Source organism: Clarias gariepinus, chromosome 6 (assembly GCF_024256425.1).
Source record: "Clarias gariepinus isolate MV-2021 ecotype Netherlands chromosome 6, CGAR_prim_01v2, whole genome shotgun sequence".
In the NCBI taxonomy this organism is placed as follows: domain Eukaryota; kingdom Metazoa; phylum Chordata; class Actinopteri; order Siluriformes; family Clariidae; genus Clarias; species Clarias gariepinus.
This window is the reverse complement of record NC_071105.1, coordinates 28,947,645-28,969,402: the sequence shown is the minus strand read 5'-3', so window position 1 is coordinate 28,969,402 and position 21,758 is coordinate 28,947,645. Positions and strand designations below refer to the sequence as shown.

The window sequence follows — 21,758 nt, the reverse complement described above, 5'->3', positions numbered from 1 at the left end:
TTTCAGTATATACTAAAACACCCTGTGTGTATGTGTGTGTTTTGCTGTATTTTGTGGATGTGATCACTATTGGTAAAATTTCTTTCAACTCTTGATATAGGTAGCATCACATATCATGTGGACATTTATAAGGCCACAGAAACTGCATAAAATTGCCAACAATATGCATATGTTGCATATTGGTTGGAATAAACTGTGTTTAAAGATATAATTTACAGACTTCAGTAAGACTTCTTTACAGGTTCCTCATTCTCTTTATCTTATTATCATTACTCTTTATATCTCTCTCTGACTCTTTTAGTTACAAATTTACAAAAAAATTACAAATGTATAAAACAGTACCTTAGATGGTGGTTTATTTATATCACCCTCAGACTCTGCTGTGATATTGTGGTTGGCTGCTACTTCCTTGCTGAAAAGTAAAAAAAAGTAGCTATAAAATTTCCTGAACATCACATCTCAGTAACATGTTCCCAGGAGGAATTTCTCGTTGTCAAAAAACACTTTAATTTGCCAGCATTAAAAAAGTTGGGACAATGCTGGAAATATAATATTTCTGAAAGTTAGAATTACTTTAATGAAATGATGTTGGACAAACTTTTACTACATGACACCGGGATACACAACTTCAACAAACAACAAATACAATTTTAACACAATATTCACTTATGTAACCTTTAGCCTGCTGATAGCAGTTTTGTAACCTTTATTTCTGCAAATAAGTCAGGACTTAACAATAGTCTCAACATTAAAAGCGGAGTGCTATCTGGTCTGTCACTGGTCCGTCATTACTAACAGGCTAGTAAATGCACATGTATATATTGCTTTGTCAAACAATAAGCGGCACATCATAACTTCAAAATCCAGTTACATCCAGTAAATAAATAAGAAGGCATAAAGGGTAAAAAATTTTCTGTGAAACTGGATTTTGTGCACTTCAGTTGCTGTGTATATATTTAGCTGTTGTGTTTGTCCTTTTTTCCACTTGGAAGTTACATTTACATTTACATTTAGGCATTTGGCACACGCTCTTATCCAGAAGTTCCGAACTGTTATAAAAAAAAAGGACTTCACATGTAACGTGGTCAGATATTTTGCTAGCAGATGTTAAGCTCATGAATTCTGTAAGTCTTTTTTATTTTATTATTTTTAGGTTGTACTAGTAACATTGTGTCCAGGTAACTCATTCAACATTATGCTTACATCATTTTGTCTCATCTTAAGATATTCTAATTTTCAAAAACATTTAAAATATCCTGATTTTGTGTTTTGAGGAAATGACTCTAATCTAATACTATATGATAATGTCATCAACTGTTAGGGTTCCTGCTGGGTTAGAACTACCTTGAGCCATATTATGTTTCTGCCATTCACACAACACATACACCGATACACACAGACCCACAGACACACACACACACACACACGCACAAGAATAGCTAAAGTATAATTACCTCTTCTCAGGTGCCTTCGTAGTAACATTTCTGTGGGGAGTTTAGAGTATTCTTGAGCATACAAAACATAATAGGGCTTACAATCAGATTTGACATGCTTAATCTAATATATAAAGGGACTAATTAACAAAAGCACAATAAACACTTACTTATTCTGTTGTTGTTCCCGGTTGGCCATAATATCACACAAATTTTGGTTCAACTAGGAATGAAAAATATTAATTCTAAGAAATTGCATAGCACTGATCTCCAAATACCATATTTTAAATAACATATCAATTCATTTATCTTTTTTGTCAACATTATGCACGTTATTATAAGTAGGGTGGTTGATAGCAGAGCTCTCACTTTGCCCAGCTCACTGTGGAACTTCTCTTCCAGCTGGGCTAGACTCTGAAAGGTGGTCATATACAAACCAACACGACTGAAAAGTAAAGAGAAACACAAAACTGAGTTAGTCAAAGAATGAAAGAATGGATCACAAAAAAATATCTAGCATATTTCCTCCAGCTTCTCTGATTCACAAAGCATGTAGGACTGGGGCTTTTAGGCAGTAGATACAGTAAATATTGATTTTAGCCAGAGTTCCATGCTTGCATCTTCCATATAAATAATGTTGCATTTAACAATCAGGGCAGCATCACATTAATCACCCAGATTTATTTATGAATCTTTATGAAACCAGCATCACCGACATTCTTTAATTTGATTCAATTTGAACATAAACTGGCTAATGTAAAGAGAGTCAGTATACATTCTTGCTATTATGATTAAATGTTTTAATGTGGTCAGATAAAGACAAGAGAAAAAAAGGCCTTCAGCCTTTAAAACCAACAATGTGGCTTGGTACAGTATAAACATATATCGGAACTGTCTTCATCAGATTCTCTCATGAGCTGTTAAGCACATAACAGTGTATACACCTTGCTTAAAACTGTACTGTTAGAACTTTTCATAAATTGTTTTTGTATTGTTTTCACTTTTCGTAAACAAATTAGTGATTAGTAAACTACTGAGTTAAATGAGAACATGAGCAAATTCTTAAAGGTAAATTCAAAACCCTTGATAAAACCATAAAACCCATGAAAGGCAACTTTTTTCAGGGTATGCAACCAGACATGACTCTCTTCCATGACTTCCACATAACAAACCTTATATACTACCAGTGACACATTCTGACGTAAAAACAATGCTGAAGGCATCCAAAATATGCAATAAGCTCCTTTGAATAGTTGATATTTAGATGTGTCTGTTCTGTATGCTCTGTAAAGCCTTCATAATGGCTCTAATCTGAGATTCAGTAAATTGAGGATTTTTGAGGCTGGCAACTCCCAAAAGGTAATGAACTCCTCATGATGGTTCATCATGGTGCTTGATGGGTTTTGCACTTGACAATACTATTCTTGCAAGAACATGTGGTTACAGAATGTAGAAAATGAATCTTCTTTTGACTGGTACTGTGTGTGTGTGTGTGTGTGTGTGTGTGTGTGTGTGTGTACAGTATATATACATATATATTCTTTCTTTATTTTTCATATATATGAATATAAATATGTATATACATACTGTATATGAATATATTAAAAAAATATAAATTGCAGTAAAAAGTAATTAATGAAAAAAAGTCAATAATTGGTATGATGACCCTTTGTGTAAAAAGTCTCAGGAACAATTTGTGCAGTTTTTTAAGGAAATTAGCTTCTGAGTTTTACTTAACATCCTGTAGAACCAGTAACAGTGCTTCTGTGAGGACAGTGAGGACTTTGTGCATGCACTTTTTGACATTTTTCATGCATGCAAAACCCAGAACGCTTTTTACCTTAATACTGTATGTTACTTTTTTTCTGGCCTACATATATTTTCCTGTAAACATGCGTAAAAAAAAAACCAAAAAAAAAAAAACACAGGGTTCCTGAATGTGTGTGAGTTTTGAATGCAAGTGTAAATCGAGAGTAATTTTTTCATTATTAAAAATGAAAAATGTCAAAAAAAAATTATTGAGTAAGAAATTATATGGGACCTGTTCCACAAAGATGGTAGCTCCTCTTGAAGGTTGTATTTAATTTCTTCATACACCTTTTGGGCTTTTCCCAAATCTTCCTCTGCCTGACACAAAAAACATATTTCTGCAATACCAATCCCATTAAAACACATATGCAAAGTAATAGATAACATTAACTAGAGTTAAGCCATTTTTAGAGAAGTTACTGTACATTTTCATTAGATTTATGATATATGCAGTTTAATCTTTAACAAGAACAGTGAGTCAGACATGCATCCCCTCAGGAAGAAAAATAATACAGTTTTTTTTTTTGGTTCTGTTGCGGCTAAATAAATAGAAGTATCTAATGGCAAAGATTGAACAAGATTGAATCACAACATTCTCCAAACATTTATTAGTAATTACTAGACACAGCAAATTCTAAGATGCAGGGCAACACAATATGCATCTTAGCAAATGGCAGTATAACATCCAGACTTGATGCTGATATTTTGTGGGAGGTTACGGGTAAGTCTTGGATTCGTGGAGGAACGTGATTCCCAGTGAATAAAAAATAAAATAAAAATCCTTATACACAGTACATGTAGAGCTTACATGCTTATAAACAATTCACAGCTTGGATAAATTCACAGAATAATGTTTTTATATTAAGCTATCATAGCTAGTTACATTGCTTAGGCAAAATTAAAAAAACACTATTTGGATTTAAATAAGCAAATACTTAAGAACCTTTAATTGGATCATTGCAGTTATTAATATTTTCCAGCTGGCAACAATTTAACTATCCTGTGTCTGTTTAAAAACAAATAAATACAAATAAAAAATAATTTCCTATGGAGTTTAAAAGCTTCATTTTGCTTTGGAGAATAAAGATTGGACTTTGGAGCAATAGAAAAAGGCCATGTTGTTTGGTGAGTCCAGATTTACCCAATTCCAAGCAATAGGAGCATTAAAGTAAGAAGGGAAATTAAGTGATACACCCATCAATACCCACTGTACAAGCCTTTAGGAAAGTGTTATGATCCCGGGATCAGGTTATCCCATCAATTGTTTTTTTTTCTTTCCTGGCCCAAGCATATTCTAGAACAACAATGCCAAGATTTATCAACTTAAATTGTAAAAGAATGGACCTGGGAGCATAAGAAATAAATTTTACATGTGAATTGGCCACTGTGGAAAGACTTTGAATGTACTGTAATTAATGCAACCCTAGTGGAAATAAACGGAATGACATTGCATAGGGTTGTTGAAATACATGCCATAATCCAAAAAAAAAAGGTTAAAACATTAGCCAATGAAATATTACAGTGTGAGACTTATTTTTGACTGAGCAGTCTAAAGAAGCAGCTACAGTACTGTATATCACAAGCTAATGTGAACGTGAGGTACTTTAAAACAAAAAAGCTGATATCAGCTAAAAGAAGTTCATAACCACACTAATTTGCAGTATGATACAGGCTTACATGAGCATGAGCTTCTTTCTAGAATGTGTCAGGACCTGATGATTTATTTAGGTTTTGCTGGATTTTCAAAACATAGCAAATGTAGCTTATATAAGTTATGTTCGAATAGATTAAATAGCAAAATGTCTGCACTTACCTGCTGGTAAAGTTTTAGCAATTTGATATGCTAAAATAATTCCCTGAGTCCAACCTGAAATAGCTTGTTAAATCAGAGGCAATGGCTGGACATTTAGATAGTGAATGATAGGCAGACAGCAAGCAAGACAAGCAATTTAGTTAACACACATTTCCAAAACTGAAATTTGAGGTGAAATCCATGTCCATAGATTTAAACACACACACACACACACACACACACACACGTTAAAAGATCATTTAGATTAAATGTTTACATTAGTATATTACACTTTACATACACACCAGCCCAATTCATGGCAATGGCATGCTAGGATACCTTGGCAATTTTGGCCTCATCCTTCTTTTTACTTTTCTGTATAGAGGCAAAATGATGTCTGGCACTATCAAAATCCACCAGCTTCCTGTCACGTTTAGCGATGCGTGCCTGTGGTGACAAAGTTCCACAAAGTCCAGCCTCATGTTCATGAAATGGAATGATAACCATTACATTGTGAATATGAAAACAAAGGACCCCTAAAGTGATCATTTATAATCAGTATTAGGATTACACGTTACTACACGTTACTTGTTTCAACGTAACAAGTAATCTAACGCGTTAGGTCTGCCATTTAAGTACTCAGATACTTACTGTAGTTCTTTTTTTAAAAATGAAATCCATTATTCAATTTATGTAATCCGTGAGTCAGACAGCAGTCATTCCCAGCAGTCATTCCCAGCAGTCATTGTGTGTGTGTGTGTGTGAAAGTCGTCCTACAAACACCGCCCCCGAACTAGAATTTTATTGAACTACAGTACTAGCAAGTTTGTGCTAACTTCTGCTGAAATCTAAATTTTCAAGTGATTTTTTTTAAGTCCTGAGCAAAGACTGACAGAGAAAGACAAAGTTTTATTAAATCCCTTCGCAATGTTGGGATAAGATACAGAGCCACAAAGAGAAAAAGTATGAGTTCCTCTTCCCTGTTTATAACACACACACATACATCACCCACATACATACAAACACAGTCAAACACACACACTTGATATGGAATTTGACAGCAAAAAGCATGTAGGCAAGACCATTAATTTTGGTTAGCATGGCAGTTATTCCTCAGTAGCCAGGTGTGCTTTGCACGTTTGTATGCATATCAAAAATGTTTTGAGTTAACAAGTTAAAAGTTATTATTTATGCTTAATTCTTTCACTCCATTGTCCCATTTATCCATGTTGTACACCAAATAGTTTTGAAAAATTCAACAGTACAGAAGATAAACTAAGATCTTCTTCCGGTGTTTACATCACCACCCAGACTCATTTAAGCAAGGAGAGGAGCAATCATTTTGACATGATGTGTAGTGATGCTTTTTGTTTCGCTTGGATGTTTGTCTGTGTGAAAATTAACTAAACCAAGGGGGTAATTGAAAGAGTTAATACTGGTCCACTAATTCAGACCATAATTTTCAAGTGCTAAAAAGCTGCAGGTTTGAAAATGGGCAAAGACATGGCCAGAAGACGGTCTGGATCTTAATCCAATTAAAAAAATGTTACATAAAATTTTTAAAAATCATCATGACAAGGCTCCATTTTGTAGTACAGATCTGTCTTCCACATTCCAAGTTTTTTTTACTAAACACTTTTCATCTACTCAATCAGAAAAAATATACCATTAATTAAAATAATTTAATTTATTTCAGGTCGGTTTCATGACGCAAAACTGTTTTGCCATATCTTTCAGTTTTGTTTTGTTTAGTGAACGACCTCTAAAGGTCTATTTTTTTGTTTGCTCATTACATTATTTTGCAGTGGTATTTAGTAAAGCAGTAAAGTATAAAGTAAACCTTAATTTCAGGAAACTGTGCCATGTATTCATCCACTGAGTTGAGTGCACTTTCCAAAAGGTTTTGATGGAAATCTCCCCACAGGACATCTGTGTTCTGCAAAAGAAAAGGGATCAGAACATGCACTTCAATTGCACTCCAATTCACACACGCACAAAAACATCCGGATATAACACATGCCTCTACCAACCAATATACATTAATAATTGCAAACAAATCACAGAAATCTGTGCTAACATCATAGAATACCAAAAGAGAGATAAATTATATAGCCAAAAGTATGTAAACACTTGAATATAACACCAATATGTGTTTGTTCCATATTCTATTGCACCTGCAAATTACATCAATCATGATCTTAAAAAATCTTAACGAAATAGCATAAAACCACAATAAAGACAATTGTGAATTTCCACCTTTGTGGCAGTAGTTTGAGGAAGGGCCACCCACATACTGTATGGGTGTGAGTGTCAGGTGTCCACATACAAAGACATTTATGACAAGGTTTATGACAGCTAAAATTTCACAGTTATAATTCTTATAAGCTCTGTAAATAAAATGATATGCATGAAAAACCTAATTTTCCAACATTGATTACATTTACATTTACATTTAGGCATTTGGCAGACGCTCTTATCCAGAGCGACTTACAAAAAGTGCTTCAATGTTTACACTTACACTGGGTTAACTAGGTTAATAACTAAGTGGCATTAGTCCAACACAACTGGGAAGAGTTTTTTTTTTTTTTTTCCCCTTCGGCTGGGGGGGACATTTTCCATTTGATTATACAGTGCCTGGTCAAAAAAGTCACCATTTTAGAAGCATCAAATTATTAATCAACATCAAGCAAAGAAAATATTTGAGGAGACTGTACATTACTGGAACTGGGTTAACAACCCTTTATCAAATCTCAACACATTATCAAATCTCAAAAGCATAGTGCTGAACAAAGGTGGTAGACAAAAAAATCAAGAATGGATAAATTTGTATGATAAAAAATCAACAGTAACTGTTTCATAGTTAATATTTTTATATAATAATAACTCAGCTGTGGGGGGCATAGGAAAGTCACTTTGTCAGAAAAAGGCTTCAGTTTGCTAGGGAAAATAAATGGTGGTCTGATGAGTTCAGATTGACCCTAATCCAGAACAATGGGTGCATCAGGGTAAGAAGGGAAATGCATGACGTGATGCAACCATCTTGTTCTTACCTTACAAAACACTGGAGGCAACGCTATGATCTAAGGGTTGCTTTAGAGGGTCAGGCCGAGCTTGGCTCAGCAATGTTATGTGCCAATAAAATAAAGTCAACTGAAGACCAGCTTTTTTTGGCCAGTCATACACTCAAAAAGTGTATGACTTTACCATTTACCAACAGCACAACAATAAAAAAAAATGTTCTTGTTTACCATACTCGAATGTGACATATTTACACACCTCAGTGATGTTGTTCAGTTCATCCTTCCCATACCAGTCTGGCTCATAAATGTCTGCTAGGCAGCCTTGTAGTCGCTTTGAGCACTCATGCATTGCTAAGGGGAGACAGAGATATTTTATTGCATATATAACCAAAGGCACATTCACACAGGTAAACTATTGAATTCAAAACATATTTGATGCATTAAAGCATATTTTATTGATAAATCTTTTAAAAGATGTGTTCCATGATCAGAGGTAGGGAGTGTATACAGTAGATATAGATAGATAGATAGATAGATAGATAGATAGATAGATAGATAGATAGATAGATAGATAGATGTCTACCTTGCCTATATACATTATACTATAGTTTGCCTAGAGTGTATGTACAGCGGTTGGACAATGAAACTGAAAAGCATGGTTTTAGACCACAATAATTCATTAGTGTGGTGTAGGGCCTCCTTTGGCGGCCAATACAGCATCAATTCTTGTCTTGGGAATAAACAGTGGCCAGAGGGATTTTGAGGCATTCTTCTTGCAGAATAGTGGCCAGGTCACTATTTGGTGAAAAAAAACGTTTTCTGACTTGCTCTCCCAAAACACTCCAAAGTGACTCATTAATTTTTAGAGCTGGTAACTGTGCAGGCTATGAAAGATGTTCAAGATTACTTTCATGTTCATCAAACCACTCTGTCACCAGTCTTCTGTGTGTCCTGGTGCATTATTATCCTGATACACAGCACCGCCTTTAGGAACCATTGGGTACATGGTCCTCCACAATGGTTCGGTAGTCTTTAGCAGTGACTAGCAAAAGTATTGGGTCTAGGGAATGATATTGCAGCCGAAACCATTACTGATCTACACCCATGCTTCACTCTGGACCTGCAACAGTATGGGTGGTATGCTTCTTTGGGGCTTCTCCACACCGTAACTCTCCCGGATGTGGGAAAGACATTAAACAATACATATTTTACATTGAGAGAACAATACATGGTTTACATTGTACACAGCCCAAGATTTTCGCTGCTGGCAGCATTGAAACTGGCATTTGGCATTGGCTCGAGTGACCAAAGATTTGGCTATAGCATCCCGGCCATGTACATTGACCCTGTGAAGCTCCTGACAAACAGTTTTGGTGGAAACAGGAGAGCTGAGGTGCACATTTAATTTTGCAGTGAGTTGGCCAGCTGTCGCTTTTTTTGGATAGAATCTGGGTTAGCACCCGGACATCCCTTTCAGACAACTTCCTCTTGCATCCACAGTTACTCCTGTTGAATGTGGTTCATCCTTTTTGGTGGTACGCTAACATTACCCTGTATACCGTGACTCTTCATACATCATATTGCTGTCTTGGTCACAGATGCACCAGCGAGACGCGCCCCAACAATTTGTCCTCCTTTAAACTCTGATATGTCACCCATGTTGTTGTTGTTTTCGTGCTAAGCTAATCAAAATGACCACAGCTGATCACAGGTGAAAGTAAAATGGCTTTGCGTGCCAATGAAGTGATTAAAGGTGATTGAGTTTCTCCTAATTGATTGAAGTAATTTTTGGGATGGGGTGATCTTCTTCCAAATGAGTGATTCTGTTTTGTTTTGTTTTTTCTTATATGTTGGTGTTACATCATTTAATGGGACCTCCGTGTCTTAAAATAACAACTGACTGTTGTTGTTTTTGTTGTTGTTACATAATTACCTAATTCCATATGTGTTATTTCATGATTTTAAATTCCCATTATTGCTGTAGAATATAAAAAATAAATCACTAAACAAAAACAAAGCAATTTGCAAATGATCCCAAACTTTAGTGTTCAATCAACAAACTAAAATCTCTGACACTAACCCTGACTGTTGTAATGTTATTTTTTGCATGTTTATGTAAGCTAAAAGAAAAAGGCTTGAGTTTGACACAGATAACATTGCATACAGTAGAGCAGACTCTTTCAATCCCTCTTTTCAAAAAATTTGGTCGTGTCCGATTCCTCCCTGTCACTAGGGGGCTCCCACATTATGGCTACTACTATCACTCAGTCGGGAGGGTTGAAGACCATCACGTTTCCTCAGAACCACGTGACATCAGCGAATTGCATCTTTTCTGCTATTAACTGCTTTATAATGTCAAATTACAATTGCAATACAATGATTACAAATCAAGAAAAAAAATTTTTTGTTATATTGGCAGCTGCAGGACAGGTCAAGTCAAGTCAAGTCGCTTTTATTGTCACATCACGTTACTGGTCAGTAACGTGATGTGACAATATTTTTTTTGAGACAGATTAAAATTGTTGGGCAATATTTAAAATAACACTTTATTACAAAACAATTTACAGAAAAAAAAAAACGCGACATGTGACAAGTCTGCGCAGCAACTGACGTTTTCTAAATCTGTGAGGCGGCATCCAGCGGTGTATAATATGAGTCGAAAAGAGCAGGAGAGACGGAAGAGAAAGCAGGCAGCAGCGTCAATATCGCAGAATATTGAACATATGTTCAAAAAGACTGCCAAACAGAGTAAGTCTATTACTACCTCAAGATCAAATTGCTAACGCTAGTTAAGTGGTAGCTAATCGTCAACCCCACATCACACACAGAATAGTTCTCTTGTGCCTTTTCTTGAGCAGTCTGAATGGCTATGACAAGTCTGTAACATCTTAAATAAACATTAACAGACAGTAGCCTATCTGATGGATCTGTGAATTTATTATGTTAAATAATGTTAATCTATCAAAAAGAAAAAATAAAAGAAAAAACGACGAGTTCAATGCGTAAACAAACCTGCTTGACCATGCATAGTATTAGGATTTATTAACATTTTATTTTGAATTAATAAATTATTATATTAAATTAGTAAATTTATTGAATTATTATATTTACAATAGGCGATGCTGTCTAGTGTCTATACGCGGTGTAGACAGCATTCGAATGAAGTTTATCATGAATAATTGTTACATAAAACATAAAATAAACCCACAAAAAATATTTTTTACTCATCCCACAGTCTTGTAAGTATATTAACTGATCGTCTTTGTATAATACTTAATTATAAATTGATTATATATTTGTATATTATTATTATTAGATAATTATTGGTAATATTTTTATATTTGTTTATATTCCTCATTTCGATCTCTTTACTTTACGTTCCAAATGTAAATGATAGCCTACTGTAAATGCTCGACATTCCAATAAAGATTGAATTATTCTATATGCCTGGGATTTTAAAGGTTGAATTTAACATATTTTATAATATTTCGCCTAATTAATAGACTATATAAATAACAATTCGTTAAATCTTAAATATATTTTATATAAGTTCAATAAAGTGAAGAGGCAAAGACAAAGAAATGAGAGAGCATGTTGATGAGAGAAGTTGAATTTGTAGTTTAATAATATTCCAGTAAAAATTCCTTAAATGTATTCTGTTGTTAGTGTGGTTTTTAAACTTTTGAACTCTGGGTGTGTGTTTTTAGAGTGAAAAAAGTCGCACGTGATCTCGATAAGCAATTTGACAACATTGTAGTAAATATTTTTGGTGCATCAAAAGCATGCACATTATGATACCAGCAGACAAGCTAATCCAGCACATGTCACTAAAATGCAGGATTTAATCCTCAAAATGAAATACAAAATGAGTAAATACTCAAATACAAAATACTGAGAAAAAAGGTCCACTTTAAAAAAAAAAAAAAGAACCCCCCCTTGCACTAGGCTGGCTACGGGCCTGCTGGTACACTGGTACCGTACACGTGAGTGAAATTCTTACGTGCAAGCTACACAAGCAATAGTGGTGTACAATTAATAGAATAAATATACATATGGATAATACAGAAGTAAAATATTGTGCAGGTGTTATTAAAAAAAAAAAAAAAATATATATATATATATATATATATATATATATATATATATATATATATAATTTATAAAAAAAAAAAGTGAGCATAAGTATACACATCTATGTATATATATACACACATACATATATATGACAGGTTAGTTAGAATTAGCTAAAAGAAAAACAAACCCACACACATTCCACACACAGACCCAACAGAAATGAATTCCTCAATCTTACATTTAACAGCATCCAGATATGCTTTCAGGTCTCTCTGCAATTTAGTGCCTTCTGCCTGTAAAGGTATATGATACAAGCAAAATTAATGAACTGGTTGTGCATTTGTAACTAGTTGTAAATACTGTAACCCTCTTTATAATCACACATACTGAGATGGAAATAGAAAAATGTTCCACCATGTGACCTTTAAAACTGTCCTTAACCAACTTACACTGAAAGTTAATTAAAACATTATTTAATGCGACACAAACATTAACACATATCCTTGTCTTGGATGCATTAAATACATACCTACCTGAATTTATTGTATTATTATGCACATTTTAAATAGAAATGTTGTAATATAATATATTTAATTTGTAAATTTAATATAAATGCTGAAGGATCATTTTCCCCACTAGATGAATTGTGTGCATTGTTTCAACACACTTATCCAATGTAACAACATTTCTTTACGGCTGGAGTTGGATTCCTTTTTGGCAGTCATCTTACCGGCCAATTCATTATGTAATTTGAGCTCAATAAAACTTGCCACTTTTGTCTTTGAATGTGCCAGCACACAATGCGCACAGTGTTGTTGTTTTTTTTACACCTGTAATCGCATGATAAATAAATGAACAAATGAATGATTGAATGAATTAATAGAGACCCGAACATAGGAGAGTAAATGATCCCGTTTCCTCTATGTTCATTGGCTACTGACTGTACACATTCCTCAGTCGGGGAGGTTTGATATACTGCAACTCATGTCAGAAGTAGTTCTGTTTTCAGTCTGTTTTCCTCACAAACTTGCTTCACACGCAACCTTCATAAACTTACAGCTTTCTATGCCAACTTGCCATGCCAACTGGCCATCATCTGCTGGTGCAAACTAGGACACACAGGAAAATGTTTAAACCTATAAAAATACCTGTCTAAAATTATGTAGTGTGTCCCCAGCATAAGTAATTCAAAATCTAAATTTAAATGACTTTATATTTATATACAGTATACATTTATCAAAAAGTCATTTAAATTCAGAATGTTGCCGCACAGCAGCTTCACAGAAAAAAAAAGTTTTATAATACATATAAATTATGGATATATCCATGTCTCATTCATGTGGCAGACAGTGCAATCACAAAGTATCTCATGTTTTACACATGTATTTAAATGTACAACATTTTCATTATAGACATATACATTAGAAGTGAAGAATTAAGCAGTAGGTTATAAAGAGGATGATATTTTGTCTCACCATCTGCTTGTTGAAGTTAGCCACATCCTCCTCAAAGGCTATGTCTTTGGTTTCATCAGCCTTCCCTAGTTTCTGCATCATCTAGAAATCAGAGCAAGCACATTCAGCACGCAGCTCATGGCTTAATTTTACTACCCTTGCAATGATTTTTCTTTCTGTTTTGTATTACTGTAACTACATAATACAGTAATGATATGGTAGCTGTAAAGATTTACATTTTATGGTTTAACAGAGTACTTTAAAGAATTTTGATCTGTAGTTTCAAGAGCCACCATTTCTGAATAATTTTAGTTAATAAAAATTATTAGATTATTACATAAAGGTAAGAAGATTGAGATGTGGTTAAATGTGCAAAAAGAAGGTTGTGTGTGGAAGACAAGCTACATGTAAATCCCTCTTTCAGTGCACACTACACCTCTCAGCTTAAACAGTAATTTATTTTTGTATTGTCACGGAAGCACCATTAATGGCCATATGGGCCCACTCTCTCCTATGCAGCCTCCCCTTCTGCAGGTGTGTGAAGAGGTAGGGTCTCTTAGTAAGGCACAGCAGACAGGAAGTACTGTATACATCAATTGACCTCAGGCTTAACCCAGACCCTGTTGAGAAGCATGCAAGAGCCGCTTTGTGCGTAAGTCCACTCCGTCACTCTCCCGCCGCCATTGCTCATTAGCAGCAAGGAGAGTGGCACGTGAAAGGGGGCCATGCCACGTGCCCAAAGTGCTCTAAAGGTGTGTGGAATTATGTCACTGTTTAACTGCTTGCCAAGAGATAAGCCTCTACTTTAACTATTATTTAACTATTAAACTAACTATTCATTTTATTAACTATTTATTATTATTATTATTATTAACTATTTAAACAATTCAACAGAAAATAGACAATAATAATTAAGCAGTTTAAAAAATATATTATTAAATAAATGAATCTACCTAGTTCAAATTGGAAATGCCAAGAATTTACAAGTCAAATAACCAAATAAATAACCAGCCTATTACTCTCACTCACTCACTTGTGGTCTATACTGCTTTATCCTGTATACAGGGTCGCGGGGGACCTGGAGCCTTTTCCAGGAGACTAAGGGCATGAGGTGGGATACACCCTGGACAATCCATCCATACACTATGGGCAATTTGGAAAGGCCAAATAGCCTAACTTGGATGTCTTTGGACTGTGGGCTTGAATTCTTATTTGAGTAATTTGTTCACTATGCTTGAAGATCCTGATATAGTTTCTTGTTCAGTCTGGTCAATTGAGCTTGGCGTACTTGGTGTGGAATTTGACTGAGAGACCATTTGGTATAATACTTTCACTAAGTCAAAATTTTATCAGTTAATTCACTTAGGTTTGCTCATAGACTACATAACACCATGCAGAGCCTACTTGATAGAATTATTTTGTTACAAACGCAATACATGTTCTGTTGGAGAAGGCCCTTAATTATGAGTCTCTGGGATGTATGTGGTAATAATACTTTCAAAATGCAGTACTTTTAGTATTTAGTATAAAACTTAGTATAAGACACATACTGAACTATGACTTTTATGTACTAATACATTTCTAGTAATGTCAATTTAGTGAGTGTTCGATTGCTATCTCTGGTCTATGTGTGTGGAGTTTGCATCTTCTCTCTGTGCTTGATGGGTTTCCTCTGGGTATTTTAGTTTTCTCCCAAAGTCCAAAAACCTGCAAATTGTCTATAGTGTGTGTGTGTGTGTCCTGCAATGGATTTGCACCCTGTGAAGGGTGTACCCTGCCTGGCATAGGTTCCAGGTCCCCTATGACCCTGTACAGGATAAGCGGTATAGAAATGGATAAATGAATTACAGTGAAACCTCGGATTACGAGTAACGTGATTCGCGAGTATTCTGCAAGACGAGAAAAGATTTTTAATAAATTTTGACTTCAAAAACGAGCAAGCCTTGGTTTACAAGGTCACGTGATCACAACTGAGCCAACGGTTTTTCTCTATCTTGTGCTGCGGAATTGCAGGTAATCCTCTCCCCTGCTGGGTCTTATTGTGCGTCTCTTACTGGTATAACCAACATCCGTGCACGTGTGTACTGTTTACTATAACACTGTGACCACGTGTGTGCGTGTGAAACATATTTTATTTTGTTTGTAAGCGCGTGTGTACAGTGCGCGTGTACTGTTTCTAATAACACACGTGTGTGCGCGCGTGTAAAGTCTAATTAGAGGTTAAAAATCCATTTTCTCCCTCAGCCTCTCTGTTTCAGCCTGTGTGATCTTATGTGTGCACCCGCTTAATTTGACACCGTGCCGGGTCTCACACACACTCTCTCTCGCCTTAAGTGTGTGTGTGTGTGTGTGTGTATGAGAAGCACCCCCTCTCTGCTTTACACACAAACAAACACACACTTTCTGCTTTTCACAAAAACACTGCTCTGTCGCGATTCTTTTCAAAAGTAAAGTGGAGGTAAATTTGTTTGTTTGTTTTACTTTACAGTAGTAATTCCGTTAGTATGCGCTCACACATGAGACACATGAGTGTCATTAGTGATGTTCCTTGCTAATTTTTCCAACAAAACAGTTTTTCCGTTATTGTGTGTTTATGTGAAATTTAAATTAAAAAAACGTTCTCTCTAATGAGAAAGTCTCATTAGAAGGTTAAAAATCTATTTTCTTACTCAGCCTCTCTTATGTGTTTGCACGCGCATAATTTGACAGCATGGCGGTTCACACACTCTCTCTCAGGATTTGGAGGGGCTTCACACACACACAGCGTCTTCACGCATAAACGGAAACACTTATCTGTCTGGATTTATTTTTATTTTTTTTAATGGTAAAGTTTGGGTAAATTTTTTTATTTTTACTTTATATTTTGTATTCATTATTTTTATGTTTGTTTGGGCTGTGGATTGAATAATTTGAGAGAAAAATTCAATTTGTTTTACGAGTGTTTTGAAATACGGGCCCACCTCTGAAAGGAATTATGCTCGTAATTCAAGGTTCCACTGTATTTATTTATTGTACCTTAATTGTGTTAGGGTGTTTCAATGCAGATGTCTTTGTTATTCAATTATTTAAATTTTTATATTGTAAGAATACAAATTGCAAATATAAAATAATCAATGTTACTTTTCACATTGTGTGAATAACATAAAAGTTATATGAATTCTAAAATATGTCAGGTATCTGTATAATTTGACAGCAATCAGTAAAATAAAATATGTTAAATTATGAAAAAGTATTCCTTCAGATCTACATTGTAAATAATTAATTTTCAAAAATGGAATTTTTTTTTTCAATGTTTCTGGTGTTTAGGATAGTTGTAATAAGAATTTTCAAGGACCTATTTGTAAAAAAAAATGTGAATAAAAATATGATAAATCATCAGTTATATGTTTTGAGTTTATTAGTCCAAATTACCTCTTGTTTTTATGGTTTAAAGAAAAAATTATTTATATTTTTTTAATTTATGGATGAAATCTTTGAAATTGGGATTTTGATAGAACGACCTCTGTGTGCTACCAGTAGATGCAGCCATCTTAGACAGACGCAATATTAGGTAATGTTAGACTTATTTTGATTTCTTTTTACATTTCTATTAGTATTAAATATTAATAACTATAATTATTCACAAATTCACTACGTGCGCCTTATGGTTAATTGTGCTTTACATATAAATGTTGCATAGATGTTGCAAACCATGCTTTATGTTGTACAATTAGTTTCAACATCATAATGATAAGGCTTAGATTTGATGAGATTGGTTGATAAGCTCTAAATGTAATATAACTAATAGACAGTTTGGATATTCATACATTTATGACATGTACAACGTAACTGTTGAGAGTTGTCAACTGCAGATCTAAAAATATGCACACCTCTCACACGGTCCAAAAAGCCCCTTACATTTACACAGCTGTCAGGGATGCCTATCTTCTATTCATAGCCTCTTTTCTTGTCCTGCCAAAAGGCACTCTGGGACAGGACAGGTGTGTGGGGGTATATTGGGAAAATGTTGATTGACATAAAGTCTGTTTACTGGGAGTGGAGGGCAATATTTAGATCTGGTATTTCCACTGTGAATCATGGACATGACTAAGTGTTCCCTTATAAGCATCTAAATAAGGAACAGAAGCTCATGTATACTGTATCTGATGCCTAAAGGGTACCCTTCATTATTTCACATATCAGCCCTAAGTTCACACGAGTCTTTAAAATGAGCATGATTTAGAACATTATCATTACATCAACAGCACTTTCACCAAGAACAGGAATGAGGCATGTACTTAAAAACACCTACAGTACAACATATAATACAAATACAAATGTTGGGTGGATGCTACATTATTAATCTCGGCTAATAACTGACATTAATAAAAAGAATATATGACAGCCCAAAATAATTGCTCACTGGTTATATTCTCTTTTTCAGAAAATTCTCTGTAAACCCTAGAGATGGTTGTGCGTGAAAATCTTAGTAGATTGTGTAGTTTTAGAAATGCTCAGCCCAGTACATCTGGCAACATGCCACATTCAAAGGCACTTGAATCACCTTTCTTTCCCATTCTAATGTTTGATTTGAACTTCAGCAGATGAGCTTGGCCATGTCTACATGTCTAAATGCATTGAACTGCTGCGATTTGAATGGCTGATTAGATATTTGTGGTAATAAGCAGATGAACAGAAGTATCTAATGAAGTGGCATTTTAATATGTTACTCACACAAACATCTGTAAAAAGAAAATCTTTTTAGGGGTTTCAAAATTTTCCATTTTCCATAGTCTAGCAACACCACTGGCCACATCATGTTTATGGTTATTTTTCAGGCAGGTAATTCTTCTGACAAGTAATTGTGTGTATAATACTTACCATAACACCAAACAAGTGATGTGTTCTGAAACCTTTCCATGAAAACCGCATGAACCTTTTTAGTAATTTGAGCTACTGTAGCTCTCCAATTGACAACCCCATGACACCCAAAGGATCCACTGGCAACATCCTAGTACCAGATCCACAACACACGTATATGTATATATCCACGGACAATGATGCACACACACACACACTATGGTCAATTTCGGAACACCAATAAGCCTAACCTGCCTGTCTTTGGACTGTGGGGACCCACAGGAATCCCACCAAGCACCTAAGGCAGGAATTGACAAGGCCCATCTGGGCTGCAAGTAATACTCGCCTTTGTACATGTTTCACTATGTGTGATCACATAAAAAAGGCAGGTTCAAACAAAAGGTGTAAATTGTTTGGTGTCAATCAGTCAGTCAGTCATCTTCTATACCGCCTTATCCTGTATTCAGGGTTGCGGGGACCTGGAGCCTATCCCAGAAGGCTTAGGGCACGAGGCGAGGTACACTCTGGACAGGGTGCCAATCCATCGCAGGGCAGTTGTTTGGTGTAAACATGCTATTTCATTATTTTCAGAGATGAATCTATATGTGGACCATAGTAAAGTGTTGCCATTGGTCCTGTATGCGTAAATCTGTGTGCATAATTAAAATTACAACCTTTGATCTAGCATACATTATTACTAAAGTAATACCCCTTTTGATATATTTAATTTTGGTCAACTAATCAAGAACACTTGCAGTAATTTGATTATGCTTCTTTAAAAAAAAAAATCAGTTTCCAAAGAGTTATATTACTATAACAGCTGTCATTTGCTTCAGTTACAGTTTCAAAACAGCCCAAGAAATATGAAGCAAATGACACAGCTCATCGGAAACGTTTAAAAAAGAATTTGTGCCCTTTATAAGCGAAAATGTAAGAGGCTCTATGAGAAATAGAAGAAGGGTCTTTTTAAGTCACGGATTCCTCTTGAGAGAAGCAGCACCAGTGCCGCAGTGTTTAACAGCAAATTGCGCTGCGTTCCTGACGTTTTGCCAGCGAACCCAAGTTGAAATAGACAATCAATCTATCAAAACTTTGCACAAAAATTAATTGCGAAACATGAAACATAATACATACAATAATAATTATAATAATAATAATTATTATTATTATTTTAAAACCCAGGTTATACGAATTGCAATGTTTAAGACGTTTTTTATCTCTTACCTTCTCCTGTGCTCGCGTTATCCTTTTCTGTACATTACTAGCCAATTTTCCGGCGTTGACCCCTTTCGATATCTCAGCCATTACGAGAGTTTTGGTGGGATAATAACGCGAATAAACGGAACAAAAGGGAAAGAAGGGGTAAACTTCAGGAGGCTCGTGTCTTCACACACGTATGACAAAACCTCTTAAAGGGATCGTGAAGACACCGCCGAGTGTGCCGAGTGACAGCCCCTTTAAATGCGCATTCAAGTAATTGTAATGACGTTGCCTACATATACTAAACATAAATAACTACAGTCAGTGATTGTATGCGCAGTTATTAACAACCTTAGTGTCATTTATTTCCGGCTGCTTAAAGTTTTTTAAATACTTCCAAAAAACTAACAGGGTGATTAGATTACCCCTCCTGCAGCCCCACTTAAAGGGAGAGTTTAACCTAGCTTTACTGATTGGCCGACAACCCTACAAATTGCCTGGCGAGCGTGAGGTAGGCTGGATCTCTGTTTTTAGCTGGGCTTATTTCTATTTTAGCGTGTGTGTGTGTGTGTGTGTGTGTGTGTGGTAACATTTGCCTTTATTTTTTTATTAAATATATGAGTTGTAACATTAAACGGACTGGAAGTGGGACTGTCACCATGAGATTATTTATTAGTCAAAGGCAGTACATCAAATTAGCGCACACACACACACACACACGTTTATGTGTGTCTGAACATGCCAATCCAATGATTTTTAGGTTGGACATGAGTCACTTTCTTGTGTGGTCCCTTGTTGTACTGTATAGCCAATACGTGGCCATATGACTTGAATGAAAACAGGCAGATCACAATACATGTAACTTTTCCCCTCTGCATATGTCATTCAGCACCAGCAGCACAGGGACTTCAAGTTCATAGCAGTACTAGCAATAGCTGCTAAAAAAAGTTTTGTCATGGACAAACTAACTGAACATTAGATTAGTGAAATCTCTCACTGCCTCTGATTAATGACTGGCTTTGCTTTACTGCTGATATCTATTCACTCTCGGAGGATTCCACCTACGTCACAATACCTCAGAGGAACCACAGACTTTCTACTGTTTATCATTGCTTCTCTATTTAAATAAATTCTTTTCTATTTCACTTTAAATATGTGGATTGCACAACCCTGGACATAACCATTTTTTATTACCATTTATCTAACTTCATTCCACACAAAAATGCCATAAATCTATGCCTATATCTACTGTCTACTGTATATTTCTTCATATATTTTCTTATATTGTGTATTTTTGTTGTAGTTATTTAATTTAATTTTAATTCTTTATTTAAATATTTTATTCTTTCTTAGTTAAATTTACCTTCTATTTTATTTTTCATATTTATTTCCTATTCATAGTCTTTTATTTTAAGTTCACAAGCAGTTGTCTAAGCATTTCACTGCATATCGTACTGTGTATGACTGTGTATGTGACAAATAAAATTTGAATTTGAATTCTCTGCTAAATTCTCTAAAATCTGATATTTGGTTCACCTCAGTTCTGGCCACTCCACTGCTGGGCACTCATTATTCATTTAGTATTTAGCAGTTAAATTAACCTTTTATATATTTAACCTTTTAATTGTGAACTTGGAACCTGCCGCTTTTTCCTGTCACAATGCCTTCTGCTTTTCAAGCATTCCTCAAAGGCCAATAGTTCATCTGCTCAGATCTAGTGCCCATGCAAGTTTTTAATACTTGAACTTTTTCAATTTGCACATTATTTATTACTTGTTATTTGCACTTATATTTTCTATCTTTGCTGCTACTTACAAGGAATGTTTACTGTTTCTCCTCCTACTACGTCAACTCATTACCTCATCACCACTAAGTATTGAAATGTGTCATGTTGTGCAAACGAGTGACATTTGCACATGCTCTTTATGTTGCCACTTTTGTATAGGACAGTTTTAGACAGTTAGATAGTTTTCTGTTAATTTAAAAATTTCAATCTATCCTGCTAAGGTTTTTTAGTTAGCTAGTTAGTTTTTTTTAGTTAGTGGTGTTGAATTTCCCATTGGGGATTTAATCTGTTCATTTACATCCCTTTTGTCTGGTAGATCCTAAACTGTAGTTTGTTGCTGAGTATCTGTAT

At 35.0% G+C, this 21,758-nt stretch overlaps 1 protein-coding gene across 1 annotated transcript in view; it reads right to left on the bottom strand.

The window, feature by feature from the left end:
* Positions 1-19,928, bottom strand: part of bin1b (bridging integrator 1b) — a 31,228-nt gene extending 11,300 nt beyond the window's left edge. The window contains exons 1-11 of the mRNA XM_053499602.1: positions 19,646-19,928; positions 13,604-13,684; positions 12,367-12,421; positions 8,311-8,405; positions 6,875-6,970; positions 5,374-5,481; positions 3,475-3,560; positions 1,803-1,878; positions 1,604-1,656; positions 1,455-1,484; positions 343-412 (exon numbers count right to left, since the gene is read on the bottom strand). Of these exons, the coding sequence (XP_053355577.1) occupies positions 343-412; positions 1,455-1,484; positions 1,604-1,656; positions 1,803-1,878; positions 3,475-3,560; positions 5,374-5,481; positions 6,875-6,970; positions 8,311-8,405; positions 12,367-12,421; positions 13,604-13,684; positions 19,646-19,726 (831 nt within the window). The 5' untranslated portion in view covers positions 19,727-19,928. The remainder of the gene's footprint in view (positions 1-342; positions 413-1,454; positions 1,485-1,603; positions 1,657-1,802; positions 1,879-3,474; positions 3,561-5,373; positions 5,482-6,874; positions 6,971-8,310; positions 8,406-12,366; positions 12,422-13,603; positions 13,685-19,645) is intronic.
* Positions 19,929-21,758: the final 1,830 nt, after the last annotated feature.